We start from the raw sequence: 16,839 nt of genomic DNA on the forward strand, positions 1-16,839 counted from the left end.
CCAGTCTAGCTTTGTAGTAACACTTATCATGCTTACTTTACCACAGATACCCAGAAGAAAATGCCATGCCACAGTAAGAAATAACTAGACTGGCTGCATTAAAATGCCATTTTAGCCACGTAATAGCACACATCATGCTTGCATTATCATAGATGCCCAGCAAAAAGTGCCATGCCACAGTAAGAAATGACTAGACTGTGTGATAGGTCAGGCATAGGAGTTAGACAAGAGGACATGGTTGTACATGATATTTTATTGGTAAAATTAAAGACAGAACCTAGTCTAGTCACCTTTATCTAAAAAGTGTTCCCTAAACTAAAAAACAACAAACCTTTGCTTGTCAGGATGTCTTAAAAATTAAACTCTGTCCTCTGTCAAACACTATTCTAACCTATTACCAACCTGCCACTAAAAAGAAAGAAAGAAAACCTAAGACTCAACTTAGTTTAAGCCAAAGGGCTACTCCCCTTGGAAAATTTGTCTGTGGCTTGTTTTCTTACCCCCACTCCCAACAATGTTCTCAAAGTCTCTCTCTACTGGATATGCTTGTCCAAAAAGGAAATCCAGTATAACAAAAATAAATGTCCAGAACTAACCTAGCCTGACCTTACCAGCTATATTAAATAACAGAAAATACCAGGAGAATGATTAGCTTCTCCTGGGTGGTTGCTTTTTCAGAGCAGCTCTTATTGTTCTCTAAGTTCTCCTTAATAGGAAAGCTCCAGGTAGTCCCTTGCCACTTCTTGTAGCAAGTGTTCTAATTCTTGAAAGGGGCTCCTCCAGGCCGTTATATTCAGTTTACTTTTCTTCCTTTCAGTTTTCTATGAATGATTCTCTCTCCTTTCTATATTCTTCTTCTCACTAAACCATACAGGTTGAGTCCTTGTTAAACCTTCACTCCTCTTATCAGTCCTTGTAGGATTCTCACAAGTTTGCCCTTCACTGGGACAAGTATGATTTGTCCTGCTGTAATTCTCACTGTTTTTGCAAGTTTTTCACTGACTGGGACACGTACGATGTGTCCTGCTGTAATTCTCACTCTTCTTACAAGTTTGCCAGTCATTGGGACGTATATGATTAGTCCTGCTTTGTTTATAGGTTTGCCAGTCACTGGGACAAATATAATTAGTCCCACTCTGTTTATAGGTGTGCCACTGCCTGGGACAAGTATGAATACTCTTGCTATGATTCTCACTCTTCTTATAAAGTTTCCACTCACTGGGACGAGTAGGAATACTCTCACTGGGATTCTCACTATTCTTATAAAGGTTCCACTCACTGGGACAAGTAGGAGTACTCTTACTGTGATTCTCACTATGCTTATAAAGTTCCCATACACTGGAATGAGTATGAATACTCTCTCTGCTGTTCTCACTCTTCCTATAAAGAGCCCACTCACTGGGACGAGTATGATTAGTCCACTCTTTATTTTTGGTTTCACAACATCCATAGATATTACTCATGCCCGATTTCCCGGGTCTTCCGCTCTCCCCTTTACCTGGAATGTAATCGGACTGCCTCACTGGTTCGGCATTCTTCCTTGCTTCGGTTTCACTATTCTTCAGGATGACTCTTCCGCTTTGTTCTGATTTCTCTGGAGCCACACTCCGATCTCTGAACATGGTACCAGCTCCATCAGGGTTCTTCTTTCTCACTTCCTGTTCGCCACCACCTCTCGTACTTGTTTCCCTCCTGGGATATGCTTCAGTCTGGTAGACCTGTTGTGGTCTGCAGTCAATGTGATTTATCCATGGCATGTTAAACTTGGGGCTCTATGTCAGCCCTGGTCGAAAGTCCCTCCTGGTACTACCAGCCTCTGGAAATATCTTCTGTTGGTTGCTCACTCCGTAATGCTCCTCAGGCACTGCTAGTCTCATTCGGGTTGCCACTGTGCAAACCAGCATTCTCCCCGAGTCACCAGCTTCCCTCAAGCAGCTGGTTTGAATCTCCCGGGTTTCACTTCCTAGTTCGCTGGATCCTCTCCCACTTTTATCACGCAGCGCTGGGACTTCTCCAACCTCTCACCATAGTCCGTCCTTTGTATTTGGCTTGTGTTCTTTATAACTCTGTATGGTTTCTTCATCTCAGTGGTTGACAGTCATTCTTCATTACTCGTGCACTCTTACTCTTCACAGTACCATACTGATTTCCATCTTCAGTTATTACACTACAGTAGCATATGTATGAGGAGTCTTGGTGTCTGTCACTTGATAGAACTGGGTTTTTGAGGATAATACAAAGGGAGTTCCTTATCGGAATTTGTTATTGGAAAGGGAGTCCTTATCCCCAAGACGGGAGTCTCACTCCGTAAGGTCCTGCTTACCGCCACCCCCAGGGGGAATGTTGCATAGCAAGCTCACCTCCCTAGCCTCACAGGAAGGGGCTCCCCTCCTTGGGAAAGTGGCTGAATCTTCAATTCGTTACAGAAGCCACTGATCAAATCAGGGAAGTGATATTTTAACAATATGGGCATTATTGAGAGGGTCTGGGAAAAAGTGGTCTTGGACATCATTGTGCCATATGAGATGCTAAAGGGCTACAGTTTTATTTTTGCCATGGTCCTCCTGGGATTAAAGTAGCTGGCTCTGAAGGGGGGCTGGGTTTGTCAAGGTGGCTGCGGAATAGCCCTGTCTTGCGGGCCCTCTGGAAGGCCAGGTGGTCCGCAATGTCTCGAATGTTAAGCAGCATATAGTTGCAGATAGTGGGGGTTTGGATGGAGAAAGTGGTGCCTCCAATTCTTGTTGATTTGAAAGGTGGATCACCAGTAGGAGAGCAGTACATGATCACAGGGTTTCTATTGGGGTGGTAGTGGGTGATTTTTTGTTGCAGGTATTTTGGGCCTGTCTTGTGTAGGGCTCTGTGATTGACGCACATGACTTTGAAAGTGATACGCCGCCCACTGGAAGCCAGTGGGGGATATGAAGGGCAGAGGTGATGTGCTCTCTGAGGCCGAGGGTGAGGAGGAGCATGGCTGCGGAGTTCTGGACTCTATGGAGCTTTTTGAGCTGGTAGGCAGGGGCGCCCAGGTAGAGAGAGTCAGCATAGTCTAGTCGGGAGAGGACAATGAACATGATTGCCGTCAATCTGTGGGGCTAGGAGAGGTATGGGAGGATGTGTCTGAGAATGCAGAGTTATAGGTATCAGGATTTTGATGCAGTGTTAATGTGGTGTGATAAAATCAGGTTAGTGTCCCTTGCGCAGCCTAGGTTTTTGACTGTGACAGATGCAGCGGGGGAGCCTAGGGAGGAAGACCAGGGGGCGGGTTGTGGGAAGAGGTCTGTCTTTCCACAGTTCATGATCTCTGTTTTCCCTGGATTGAGCATGAGGTGGTTGACCATCATCCAACGATCAATGTCTGTGAGACAGAGTGCGAGGTCTGGGTGAGGGGTGGAGATGGTCTTAGGTATTCTAAAGATGATTTGTGTGTCAAGGGCGTAGTGGTAGCAGGTGATGTTGTGTGAACAGATAAGTGTGGGGAGAGGGCTCATATATAGGTTGAAGAGAAGAGGGGTAGGCAGGTGCCTTTGGGGACTCTGTCATTGTCGGGTTGAGCGGAGGAACTGAAAGGAGGGAGGAAGGTGATTTGGTGTCTATTCGCAAGGAATGAGGAGATCCATTTTAGTGCTGCGTCCCTAATGCCAAGGGAGTGGAGTCTGTCAATGAGGATGCTGTGGTTGATAGTGTCGAAGGCCGTTGAGAGCTCAAGTAGTATGAGTGCATCACAGCTCTCTATGTCTGCGTTGTTCTTGAGGTCATCCTATATGGAGACTAGGGATGATTCAGTCCCGTAAATGGGCCTGAAACCGGACTCGGAGGTGTGAAGGAGGTGGTTGGATTCTGTGAATGTACTGAGCTGGGAGTAGGCTGTGCGGTCAGTGTGTTTGGCTAGGAAGCAGGTGTTAGAGATTGGCCTGTAGTTTGCAGGCTGGAGGTGGTCAAGTCAAGGTTTTTTCAGGTGTGGTATGACATGGGATGTTTTGAACGCTGCTGGGAAAAGGCCTGATGTGAGGGAGTAATTAAGGATGGATCTAGCGATGCTGCCTGCGCAGGTTGATGTGAAGATTTCTTTGAGGAGGAAGGGTGGGGCATAGGTCACTCGGGGATCCGGATGGACGGCTGTCAGTCAGTAGTTTAAGGAATTCAGGTCGAGAGATGGGAGAGAAAGAGTAAAAGACAGGTGGCGGTGTGGGCTAGTTGGTGGGTTCATTTTGGGGAGTGAGTAGATGGGATGGGAGTACTGCCAGTTTCGTGTTGATGGTGTGAGTTCTTTCTAGTGCTGTATTGTAGAAGTGGTCGGAGAGGGCGTTGCAGAAAGATTGGGAGACGTGTGTGGGGGGAGAAGTGCAAGGGTGAGCCATGAATTCTGTGATGATCTTGTGAAGCTCCTATTGTTATGAGTATTGGAGATGCTGTTCTTGTAAACATATTTTTTGGCCTTATGGATTTCAGCTTTGTAGCTGTGATGTTGATGTGGATAGGCTGTTTTATTTTGGGGCATTGGGTTGGTCTATGTTAGGAAAGATTTCATGATTGTATGTAATTTTCCCTCCATGTGATAACCCCCAAACATTTTGCTGCTGTTTTACACCCTGATCTAGACTTTGCCAGAGAAGCGCAGCCTCCCGCCGCACTCATCTGGACTTTCGCTCAATTCGTATGGGGAAAATTACATGCCCTTAAGACAGTCAGTACTGGGAGACTTAGTTTCCCTTAGTCCTTTCCTCATGTTGCAGCTATTGTGCAACATGAAACAAGTGTGCACTGTAACTTACTTTACCGCGCTCTTGGGTCTCTAGTCATTCCAAAGGCCCTAGAAACTCTCGCTGGACATATTATGAACTGTGCAAATGTGTCACGGACAGGACTGGTGGCAGCTATCGTTTCTCTTGTGTTTTGAACCCTTTTTGCCAGGTTATCCGCGCTTACCGCGTTTGGCACGAATAAGGGGCCTGGCTCCAAAATGGCCATGCCACGAGGTTCTTTGTCCTGTCCTTTGGCCATCTTGCCCCTTCACCTTCCCCAGGTCAGTCCTTATCTGGTCATGCACTTTCCCGCAAAACCCAAAGCTTTCGCGGGCTTCTGCATGCCTTGTGTGTATACTTCCAGGATGTGGGCTGGGATGTCTGTTCCCAATACACATCCTGGGTGCCAGAGAGTCTGGAGTGTCCTGAATGCCTGGGACCACCGTGGTCCGTGATAGGTCCATGTATGGTGTGAGTGTTTGTGAGCAGATCTCCCATTGGGTCCTCTCCGTTTTGGCGCGAAGGGAACTTTGGATAAAAGGAGGCTGAAAACACCACTACCATGTCGATCTCCTGAGTTCACACCAAACGAGGGATAAGGAGCCAAGTATCCTGAACAAGAAGCTGAGTCGATGAACCGCTGGTGACCCGCTGAAGGTTTGGCACCCTGAACCGCTGTCATCCTGCGAGACCCCTCTGCATCTGATCATCCTAGAAGGTCTGCGAAGATGCTTTGACCCATTGGAATAGTGGGATCAACTATTCCCGGCACCTTCATCAAACCCTGCAAGTAAGCCTCTTCGGAAGTGTCCCTGGGCCAACCAGTGGGCTGACCACCTTACACAGGACGTTTGCTCTGTCACCGCCGCCGTTTTGGGGAAGCCCTTGAAACTTGGCCTACTGCTAGCTCTGTGTCCACCCTACTCTCACACTGACTATCGTACACTTGGCATTGCCAGGTCTGAAGTGAGACGAGTGCACCCGGACCAGAGTAAACGCGGTTGCCGTGTTGCCCTGCTGTGGTAACAACCTGCGCACGTTCGCTGCATTTGGGACACCCTCGCCCCTGCATCCTGCTACCGCGGAATCTACAGGGTGTCGAGACGCACTGATCATCGCATCTGAACCTGCCAGCAACGTGAACTGAACTGGTGAAGTCTGGGTCTGCCTGCGTCGGGGACCGGTGAGCAGTCCATACCGCAACTGGTGGCCCCTAGCGCAGGAACCCACTTCTCTAACACCGCTGTTGCGAAATAGCGGATCTGTCCCGCACTCTCACTCTGCCTCCGCCTGCAATTGGAGGTCTTGCTCGAGTAGTGGAGGACTTGTTCTTCATCGCTTCATCCACCTTCCAGAACAGTCAGCAACCCTTGAAGAGACCCTATTTTCGCCCATTGGCACAAGCGCGTGCATGTACTATTGAGCATAAGGCTCCTTTCTTCGTAGGGCTCGGACTTCCTCCTAGTTAGGTAAAATTCTGATGTCGAACTGGGATTAATGATTATTTGCACTGCCTGTTTTCCTCCCCATCTAGGTGGTCTACATATTAAGTGCTCATAACTCCTTAGGCCTTTCGGTTTTGTATATATATTGTATTGATTGTGATGTGTTGGTTTACTTTAGTATTATTGTGATTCTTTGCTATGGTCGATGTTACAAAGGCCTTGTAATAAATGTGTCTATATTTTTAATATAACACCTGTCTGGAGTAATTTGTAAGTGTCCTTGCTTTGTGTGCTCATTGAGGTCTTTCAGTCACCCTCACCCCTCTTGAGACTTAGTTTTGACCGCCGCCATCGCTATCCTGATTGGTCTGGCTTGTCCAGAGGTTACCCTGTTCCAAGAAACTAGGCTGGCCTTCTGAACCTCTGCCCCTCCAGGTCCGAGTTCAGAAATCCATCTTAACAGTCTGCCATCTACGTTCTAGTGAGATTTTCTTTGTTTTGAGAGATTTGAGGTGGCGGTTGAACCACCTGGGCAAGGGACCTTGTCTTGAGGGGTTAGATCTTGAGGGGGTGAGAGGTAGGATAGCATTGGAGAGCCATGAGTCGAAGTGGTTGATGGACGGTGGTCCTCCTTCAGTAGGGAAGGAAGACAGGAAGGAGTGCAGGGAGTCAAACAGGTCTGGGGTTATTATGGCCTTATTCCAAAGTGGGACAAAAGTTGGTGATCCAGTGTTAGCCCTTCGTAGAGGAGAGGTCGGTGCCAGGTAAATTATTCAGATTAAATGACCTGAAGAACATCCAAGTACATGCCAAAAAGACAAATGATGTGAGTGAGCCAATGAACTGTCACCATAGTGGATGGTGAGATGTGAAATAAAAGTATAGTACTTAAGGTGAGGGATTTCTCTGGTCAGGGGATGGTCACTGACAATAAGTGGCAGACTGCTCCTGACATGGGTGGGAAGCAAAATAATCTCTTCCCCTGCAGCAGAGTGAAGAAAATCCCTGTGAGACCCAAGAACTATGTATAGATAGTTCTAGTCACACTTCCTCCTCCCAGTTGCTCTCCCCATTCCCCATTATGTTGTTTGGTTGCTTTTATTTTGTATTAGTATGTGGGGTTTGTCATACCTTCTTATAGGCCATACTGTAGCTGGCATGGATACCACGGTCGGTTGCTAACAAACTAGTGTTTGTTCCACTGTTACATAGTATGTTCCAAAGTTCCAATCCTACCTCTAGGGGTCTGGCGTTCCAGGGGATGCAGTTGTTGATCCTGGAAGGAAAGGCTGTCTACATATGAACAACTTCTCTACTAATTCAATCTTTTGTCGTGATTTGCCACAGGGAGGTTGTCTTCGTTGATTTCAGCCGTGCCTCCCATCAAAGGTCGAGAATGCTGCAGGTTGGGAAGACAGCTATAACACCTTGCAGTTGCTCTTTTTTAATTTTTAGCTCCATTTCGTTTTTGTTAGGGAAATAGTAAGTTCCATTTAAACTCACCTATCTTTTACAACAGCTCTTACTGGACATGTATTTTACTGATTTGGCCTCTTACTCATTTCCACCAGTATGAAATGCTTAGTTCAATAAAGTGTCGCAACAAGGGGGATCCTGGACCGCTTCCAGTTTTAGATGAGCTCTATGGGTAGGTGTGATAAGGAACTTGAAAGGGAATTAAGGATTCTGGCCCAAATGTGGACATATAGTGGCAGCAACCTGTATGATGGTAGTGGGGCAGGAGTCTGATTGCACTGACTTTAGAACATTCTTGAGTTCTTTGACTATGCCGTGACCCAGAAGGCCAAATGTGTGTGGACCTCCAGAGACAATGTAAGGGCCCAATTATATAAAAGAGCAACTTGCTTGCGCCTCAAGTTGATGAAAGGAGTGACCTAAAGAAAGGTACGATAAATACACTGTAATACTGAACAGGGAGCAATGACAGTTTAAATCAGCCAATGAACATCCAACAAACTGGTGGTGGTTAAAGCCCCTTTTCTCTGGATATCTTTGTATTTTTAGGTTTTAGCAAAACTTTGACAAAACATAGTGTCCCCCTTGCCCCAATTGTGTACTCAATTATACCACAACAGGATTGTGAACAATGCACTTGACCTAGGTAAGACACTTTCTGCTAGCATACATACGTTTTAACAACAGTAAATCAGTAAATTCAGAATAATTAACTCTGTACTCAAATAAATAACCTTAAATACAGAATGGAACAATAAATAGTTAAGAGATTAAATAGGACAGGGCATCAAATTAGTAAACCCCATTCATAGTATCTTTCTCTTTACTGTGTCAACAGTCTCTCGAATGTCTCAGCCCCTTGAGTACCAGGCTTTGAAGTAGTTCAAAAAAGTTGAAATGCACAGGCCAATGTTCTTGTCTACAAAAATAAGTTTGCTCTAGGTCCCAAATTATAATACCCTAACACTAAAGTCTTTCCCCGCCTAAAAGACAGCTGCAGTCTGCCTACAAAGAATAAGAACTAAAACCACAATAAAACAATAGGGATCCTGACAAAAGGAAAAAGGAAAATGAAGTCGTTTAATTTGTGCCCTCCACAATATCTTCTTCCTGTTACTGGACTACAAAAGTCAGCATTATGCTTCTTAAGGCTGTTGACAGAAAAGTTTGTTGCGGTTGGAACAGCTTCCTTGCTTCTTCTCTTGACTCTTCCTCAGTGGTGAATGTGGCCTCTGAGGGTTCTGAGGGTGGGAAGAGACGCCAGAAAGGCTTCGTTTCCTGATCTATATGGAGGGCAGTGTAGCCCTACCTTGGGCTGTGGTTTTCCTTTAGGAAAACTCTGAAGCCTCCCAAAGGCCAGCAGGGCTGAGAGAGGGGGAGGTTCTCATCAGCTTGGGTTGCTTCTCTGTGACAAGCCTATTTCATTCTCAAGGGATAGGGCCTGTCTTTAGCTGAGGCTTTGCAGAGCAGAGGTGGGTTTCTTCCTCCGTTGTTTAAGGATGGAATGTATCTCTCCAGCATGTGCCTTCAATCATGGGGCCAAAAGGTACGGGCAGTTTCTGGAGACCATGGTTTGGTGAAGTGGCCAATCAGGTAATTCTGGTTGTTTTCTTTTTTATGATGGCCTTTTTTTTACATGTTTTTTTTTACATTGCCCAAAGGCTTACATTATAAAGTAGGAAGTATTTATTATTCAGAACACTGCAAGGATACATATACACTGTCAAGCATCTCAAAATGAATTACACCTTTACACAAGCTTATTGATTTTCTTATGTGGATCTTATCAGAATCTTATCAATCTTACATGAATCCTACTTTAAAATGAAAAGGTTTTACAAGAAGTATTTCAGGCTCATATAAATTCAGTTCCCAAAACCCCACTAGTTTCTCACAAAAGAATCATAGAAGTAATTTTTTTGGCACATTGCTGATATTGTATTTACCAAACCATGTGCATGAGTAGCCTACCAACCCCTAAATTGGATTTCCCTGAGAGATCATTTATGTTTTGTTTTTCAAGCTGTATGTTTCATCTGTCCTGTGTGTTTGCTGTGGGATTGTGAGTGAAGTGTTACACGGTCTCTTGCTCTTAGCCTTTGCAAGTTGCTATGAGGGTCATTTGACATTAAAATGTTAATCTAATTGAGCATAACTTTGAAATGCACTGGGCAGAATTAATATTCTGTAAAATGACATCATGGCACTGATCATTATTTGACTATAATGAGAATAAAAGCAGGATCAAATCAGAGAGTCATAGCGATGCTATACTCTCAATGGGTAACATGTCACTGGGGGAGTGACATTGATTGAGTGGTGTTGCAGAGTATTAATTTGTAGTCAATGTTATTGTTTTCACGTGTTTTCACCACAGCTATTTTAAATGTGGCCATTTGCCATTTCCAATTAGGTGTTTTCACTGCAGCGGTTTTTGCTGATTATTTATTTATGAGTGGGGTTCCACCCAACCCCCTATCTAACCCACCGCCTACGACCTCACCCTTCCAACCACCACCATCGCCTACTCAAAACACACAACACACACACATCCATATATATATATATATATATATATATATATATATATAAAAAAAAGAAGGAAAACAAACCGCACTCCAGGTGAGAAAAGTAGTCTCAACTTAATGAGGGTCAGAAAGAAAAACATCCAACTCAGCTTGTAATGAATAACGTGCTGCTTATTGTTAAAAACAAAGCATAATGTCAGGTAGTAGGTCTGTGACAGAGAATCAACAGAGGCAGGATGCTATGGGATCCATCCTGTTGGACAAGACACGTTTTGCGCACCACTTGGCGCTTGTTCACATGTGAGGCTTAAAGGACAGACAGCAGTAATAAAAGGACAAACAATAGTCCTACTGCTATGTCTACTAGTAACAGCTAAAGGGAGAGCTTAATGTGGGCTTTTCGGCAGACATCCTGGAACGTATAAACAAAGTGCAGTAAGAAAGCAAATTTGAGCTATAGACATAAAATATGTATATATATATATATCCAAAGCAAAAACCGAACTGTAAAACAGCAGTTCACAGCGGCACTCCTCCATCTCGCTTTTCAAGAAAGGTACTCCACGCAGTCATTCATTTGGAAAAACGTCCTTTATTCTTTTGGTGTGGACATTCAAGCACACCCGTGAAAAAACACAATAACACGTTTCACCCCAAACTGGGCTTCATCGGATTGTAACTGACACCATGTTTGCAATGTATTTTATTTCATTTCCTGTTTAGCTTCAACCTCTTTCCTGTGTTTTTTTAAAACACTAGACTTGTGCTTTAACCAATGTTGTTTGCCTTCTAATGGCGGCCATATTTGGTGAGTGTATACTCACTACCTATTTCCTAAACATGATGGGAGATTATATATTTTTTTTAAAACAAAAATGGATTTTTTTTAAATATATTTGTTTATTTGCAAAAAGTGCATGTGCTTAGGAAAGAGAGTGAAGAAAGGAGGCAACAGGGAAAGACAATTGATTTATTATGTGCAAAAATTGCTTAAATATAAAGTGCTAACATTTATCAATAAAACACACAATGGATGTGTATTCCCTTGCATACACATTGTTTTTAAAATATATATAATCTCCCATCATGTTTAGGAAATAGGTAGTGAGTATACACTCACCAAATATGGCCGCCATTAGAAGGCAAACAACATTGGTTAAAGCACAAGTCTAGTGTTCTAGTGTTTTAAAAAAACACAGGAAAGAGGTTGAAGCTAAACAGGAAATTAAATAAAATACATTGCAAACATGGTGTCAGTTACAATCCGACGAAGCCCAGTTTGGGGGTAAACGCCTTATTGTGTTTTTTCATGGGTGTGCTTGAATGTCCACACCAAAAGAATAAAGGACGTTTTTTCAAATGAATGACTGCGTGGCGTACCTTTCTTGAAAAGCGAGATGGAGGAGTGCCGCTGTAAACTGCTGTTTTACAGTTCACTTTTTGCTTTGGATATTTAACGTGTGCCCAACACGTACACAGCAAGGCACCCGTGCGGACTTAAATCGAAGTTAGTATTAAGGTTGAGCGCGATGCCAATAGTTTTGGGAAACAATCTTTTCGTGCGTCTATATATATATATATATATATATATATATATATATTCAATGAAAAAACTTTGTTAACGGGACGTTATGGTTAAGTTGCACTACTGAAAACCTATCAAATTCAGTGAAAAAAAATTGTTAAAGGGACGTTATGGTTACAAGTAAAACCGAACACCCCTGAAATTCGCCAGTTATGGTAAGCTAAGCAACCATAACTCATGCCACCAGCCACCACCGTGCACTGTTAAGAATAACACCCATGACATCAAAGATCATATCACAAATATGGTTGATGACATCACTGATGACATCACATGTGCATTTCATTTTCATAGGAAGTCCCTACAAGGGGTTGTGAATGTAATGTTGGCAAAAAAGTGTGAGGGGTCACCTGGAGATGTGTGATGAACTACATACTTGATTATGCAATGTATTGCTCCAAAGAACATTCCATTGCAGTGTTGTTTCTAGAACAGGAACCTACTCATACAGAAACATAGGCATTGGCTGAAGCATACACCATAGAGATGTAATATTTCTAATTTTCCCATGTTGGATAGTAAAACGGTGACTGCTTCTGTATCACACTTTTACATACTGTGAAACATATACTAAGTAGGTAATAATGCATCACTTACTACATACTTGTACTATTACACATAAAACATTAAGAGACCACAATGTACACAAATATGGGGTTTATACAGGGAGAGTAAAGTAAGTAAACAAGAGGCAGTATCATGAGCCACTGTGTATAACCAACATGATTATCTTAACGCATAGAAATGATTGCTGTGTTTCAGGCCTGCTTCTTCCCGTATGTATGTGTATCATAAGATGTGATTGAATTCTAAGGAAAGTACTGTAAGAACATTTGAGAATAGCAATATCTACAAATGTAATACCTTTTTGACTGTCAGTGAATAAACTCACCTGGCCTAGATATATCAGTGAACAAAAAAAGAAGGGGCTAGACATGTGATGCCATGAGTGATGTCATCAATCATATTTGTGATGTCATCTTTGATGTCATGGGTGTTATTCTTAGCAGTGCACGGTGGTGGCATGAGTTATGGTTGCTTAACTTACCATAACTGGCGAATTTCAGGGGGTTTTCGGTTTTACTTGTAACCATAATGTCCCTTTAACAAAGTTTTTTCATCGAATTTCATAGGTTTTTATTAGTGCAACTTAACCATAATGTCCCCTCAACAACGTTTTTTCATTGAATTTCATAGGTTTTTATTAGTGCAACTTAACCATAACGTCCCCATAACAAAGTTTTTTCATTGAATTTCATAGGTTTTTATGAGTCCAACTTAACCATAACGTCTACGAACATCTGACTTCATTGCGGACCTTCCGGACAGTGCCACATGACCATATGCTGGCGCGCGGCATGATGACGTGTCCGAGAACCCGTCCGCACTTCATGATAAGATCCGTGCTTCGCGGACAGTTCGGAACTGCATTTTCTACTGATCTAGGAACTTTCAACTTCAAAATTTCCCTTGCACAGCTCCAACACCTATTCCTGCTCATTCATTAACAATCTAGTACACAGTACATACTTTTAGCAAAACTGCTATTTATCTTAAAATGGAATCAGCTAATGCCATCCCTCCTTCCCAAGAGACACCACCACTGCTGTAATCAAGGAGCATGAGAAACATTGCCCCCTACCTTATAAATAACACAGGTGCAACATTTTCCCCTGCCCATCTGTCCCTCGATATTAGTGTTTGGTGCCTCGTCCCTCATTTCCCTCCCCACCTTTCATTCTAAGCTCTCCTGCCTAAAACAAAATGCATCCAAAAACAATAAAAGAAATGTTCTAGGAACCACCTTTCACAGTTAAAAAATAGAACTAAAAAAAAAACTTATAGACTCCATCTACTTTATATTTCTCAGTAAAGTACATAGACTCAATAAGATTTTCCAACATTTCCATTTGCATTTTGTGTTATGTTAATGGCGATATTGTGGCGTTTATTCCCCGTTCCAGGGAGTGAACGGTGGATATCGACCTGGCAGCCCAAGTTATCAGCCCAAGCAAAGCGAGGGTGGATAACGAGGTCTCCGGACCATTATCCCCCCATTCCAGCCCCTGTAATGGGGGATGAAGGCCATCAGCACACTAGGTTCCCAAAGTGGGAACCCGGGGTGCTAAAAAAGTATTTTTCTTCCTACACCAGGACGCCTGTGGCGTCCTGGTGTAGGAAGGAAAATCCTTTTCCAAGGTGGCCTCCATGGAAAGGGAAGGCGGGGTTCCGTACAGGGCCCCTCTTTGCTTTCCATGGCAACCTGCAGAAGGCGAAAAGAGAACCCTATGACCATATTACCATGAACACATTTTTCTTCCCTTTCAAACCTATCCCAATTTCAAATAACTTTACCACAAAGCCAGTCCCAGGTGGACATGGGAACCAAATCATCAAAATACCCCAGTGTTACGTTTGAAATAGCTGCTGTGAAAATACGGTAAGCAAATCATCTAATGTTTTATTCTTGCTTCCACAGCCGCTGGATCTCAGCCATACGCTGCACTCACTCCTGCTCCGAATGTGTGAAGAGCTACCTCAGAGGAGACCTGCCTTGGACAGCCTGCTAGCACAGTGCCAGTCACACCAGCAAGAGATGGCCTCTGCTCCAGCTGTGGTACACATTAAAGGGCTGGCCAGACTGGTGCTTGGTAGCTCCACTGAGGTTTGCCACAAGACTCCTTATGTTTTCAAAAATATGATGTATTGTTATTTTTTGACCATACATGTGTTGTAACCAGAAACATGCACAAAGTAATGATAGTCACTGGGGCAATCATGAGTCCAGTCTGAACAATATAGAGGGCGAGAGATGCTGGCAATGAAGGGAGAGAGTGTTGCCGAACCCGGGGGAACAGATAAACAAATAAAACAGAACTGGTTATGAACAGGTTACAATGTAAAGTTATGATAAGGAGCAGAAAGGCCAGGAAGGAGAAGCAGAGCAGTCGAAGGAAGAGGGGACCCCTTTATTAAGTAGGTACTGCTGAGGTGAAGACTTGAATGAGTGGATAGTATTAACTAATGTACATAATGGGGAAGAGAGTTCCAGTGAAGAAGGTCATTGAAGGAGAAGGAGCACAAGTGAAAAGGGAGTACAGGGGTGATGGGGGATTAGGGAGGGAAGGAGAGTTCTTGGTGCTTGGGGTGTGTAGCGATAGATAATATTTGTTAGTTAAGTGTTCCGCATCCCTGACACTGGAGCAAGAGTTAAGTGATACTTCTTATTTATTAAAGGATTCCAACGACCTTATGCTCCCTCGACATTCACTCAAAACCGACTTCCCACGCACTCAAATTCCATTCCATCCACGCACCATACATTTCAGACCTCACACACCCAACATTCCAACAGACACTTACAGGGGAGCACAAGTAACCAACACAGATACTACTGTTAGGTTAGGGGAGCAAGTCCATTCAGGGATTTAAAGACAAACAGTAGAAATTTAAAGAGAGATTGGTTTCTCATTGAGAGCCAAGCAGAATGAAGAGTGTTCTTGATGGTGGGAAAATGGCGGCATAGATGGTGTAGTTGAAAGTGAAAAGGGGCATATTTTCTTGATTTTCAGTTGATTAATCCCAGCTGCAGTTGTGATACAGGTACTAAAGTGATGGAGCTTAAGGTTGCTGTCAGAAAAGACTATACGGCTGCATGTCTTGTAAAAGGTGATTGAATGACGTGGATAAAAGATGGGTGAAGGAAGGAGCGGGACGGTAGAGACAGGAAGGTAAATTGATTTAATCTCCGAGGTGCTCAGCATAAGACAGCAAAGTGCCATCTAGTGGCAGATAGAATCAGAATAAGGGCAGAAACGACAGGAGTAAAAGTAGGGTAGGAAATTAAGAAGGGATGCTGCAAAAGCTTCCTTCCTTCATGGTCGGTGCTTCCTGTTTAGGATATACTACTTTACATATTGATAGCCTATGCAATAATATACTGTAGCTTCATGTTTTCCTTCATTTTGATACCAATGAACTTTTATATATAAACACATTTTCCCGTCATTCTCTTCATACTTCATTCATTATGCTCATATTTTTATATGGTCTCATAATCTCTGCATTGAGCATGTTAAAATCCCATTTTAGCATGCATGGGCTTTTGACAGACAGCAGACAACTGCTGAGCCACTTCGTTGCTTAAGGAGCTTAAGGTTGTTGTCAGAAAAGTCTATACGGCTGCATGCCTTGTAAGAGGTGATTGAATGACGTGGATAAGTGATGGGTGAAGGAAGGAGCGGGACAGTAGAGACAGGAAGGTAAATTGATTTAATCTCCAAGGTGCTCAGCATAACACAGCAAAGTGCCATCTAGTGGCAGATAGAATCAGATTAAGGGCAGAAAGGACAGGAGTAAAAGTAGGGTAGGAAAATAAGAATATTTGAGTTTAGTCTACAATGATTTGGTAGGGGAACCCAAAGAAGGGTGGAAGGTAGCCCAATTTAAGGGGTACACCTTTAATTATATGGGTACCCATAATCACGCTCACACCAGAATAAATGCACCCCTCTAGGGAAGTAAGGCCAAGAGTCTATCTTGCAAGGATAACAAATGTCATCTTTTCAGAAATGAGGATGGGGCAAAGAACTCTGCTCCCTGAATGGTCTCTTCTGTCCCTCAACGGTTCCAAACCCCTGCAAACTGGAGCCAAACAGGAGCTTATATACTCTTAACTTGCTGCAGTGGCATCTCTGGATGGGCATTGCTCCATCCCACACTGTCCTACTTCCATACAAGGGAGTCTGCAATGGCTTCCTTCCTTCATGGTCATCGCTTCCTGTTTAGGATATACTACTTTACATATTGATAGCCTATGCAATAATATACTGTAGCTTCATTTTTTCCTTCATTTTGCTACCTATGAACTTTTATATATAAACACATTTTCCCGTCATTCTCTATGCTCATATTTTTATATGGTCTGATAATCTCTGCATTGAGCATGTTAAAATCCCATTTTAGCATGCATGGGCTTTTGACAGACAGCAGACAACTGGTGAGTCACTTCGTGTGCTCTGCCAGAGCTGGCCTCAGTGACGGAACACTGCATGAGCTCTGCG

General features: G+C 43.5%; 1 protein-coding gene across 3 annotated transcripts in view; it reads left to right on the top strand.

Annotated features, from left to right (window-relative positions):
* FRMPD2 (FERM and PDZ domain containing 2) overlaps positions 1 to 16,839 on the top strand; it is an 878,187-nt gene that overhangs the window by 247,746 nt on the left and 613,602 nt on the right. For all 3 annotated transcript variants that reach the window (XM_069611181.1, XM_069611182.1, XM_069611183.1), the window contains exon 5: positions 14,256 to 14,441. In XM_069611181.1, coding sequence (XP_069467282.1) covers positions 14,256 to 14,441 — 186 coding nt within the window. The remainder of the gene's footprint in view (positions 1 to 14,255; positions 14,442 to 16,839) is intronic.

This window comes from Ambystoma mexicanum, chromosome 8 (genome assembly GCF_040938575.1).
Source record: "Ambystoma mexicanum isolate Mex_15411 chromosome 8, UKY_AmexF1_1, whole genome shotgun sequence".
Taxonomy (NCBI): domain Eukaryota; kingdom Metazoa; phylum Chordata; class Amphibia; order Caudata; family Ambystomatidae; genus Ambystoma; species Ambystoma mexicanum.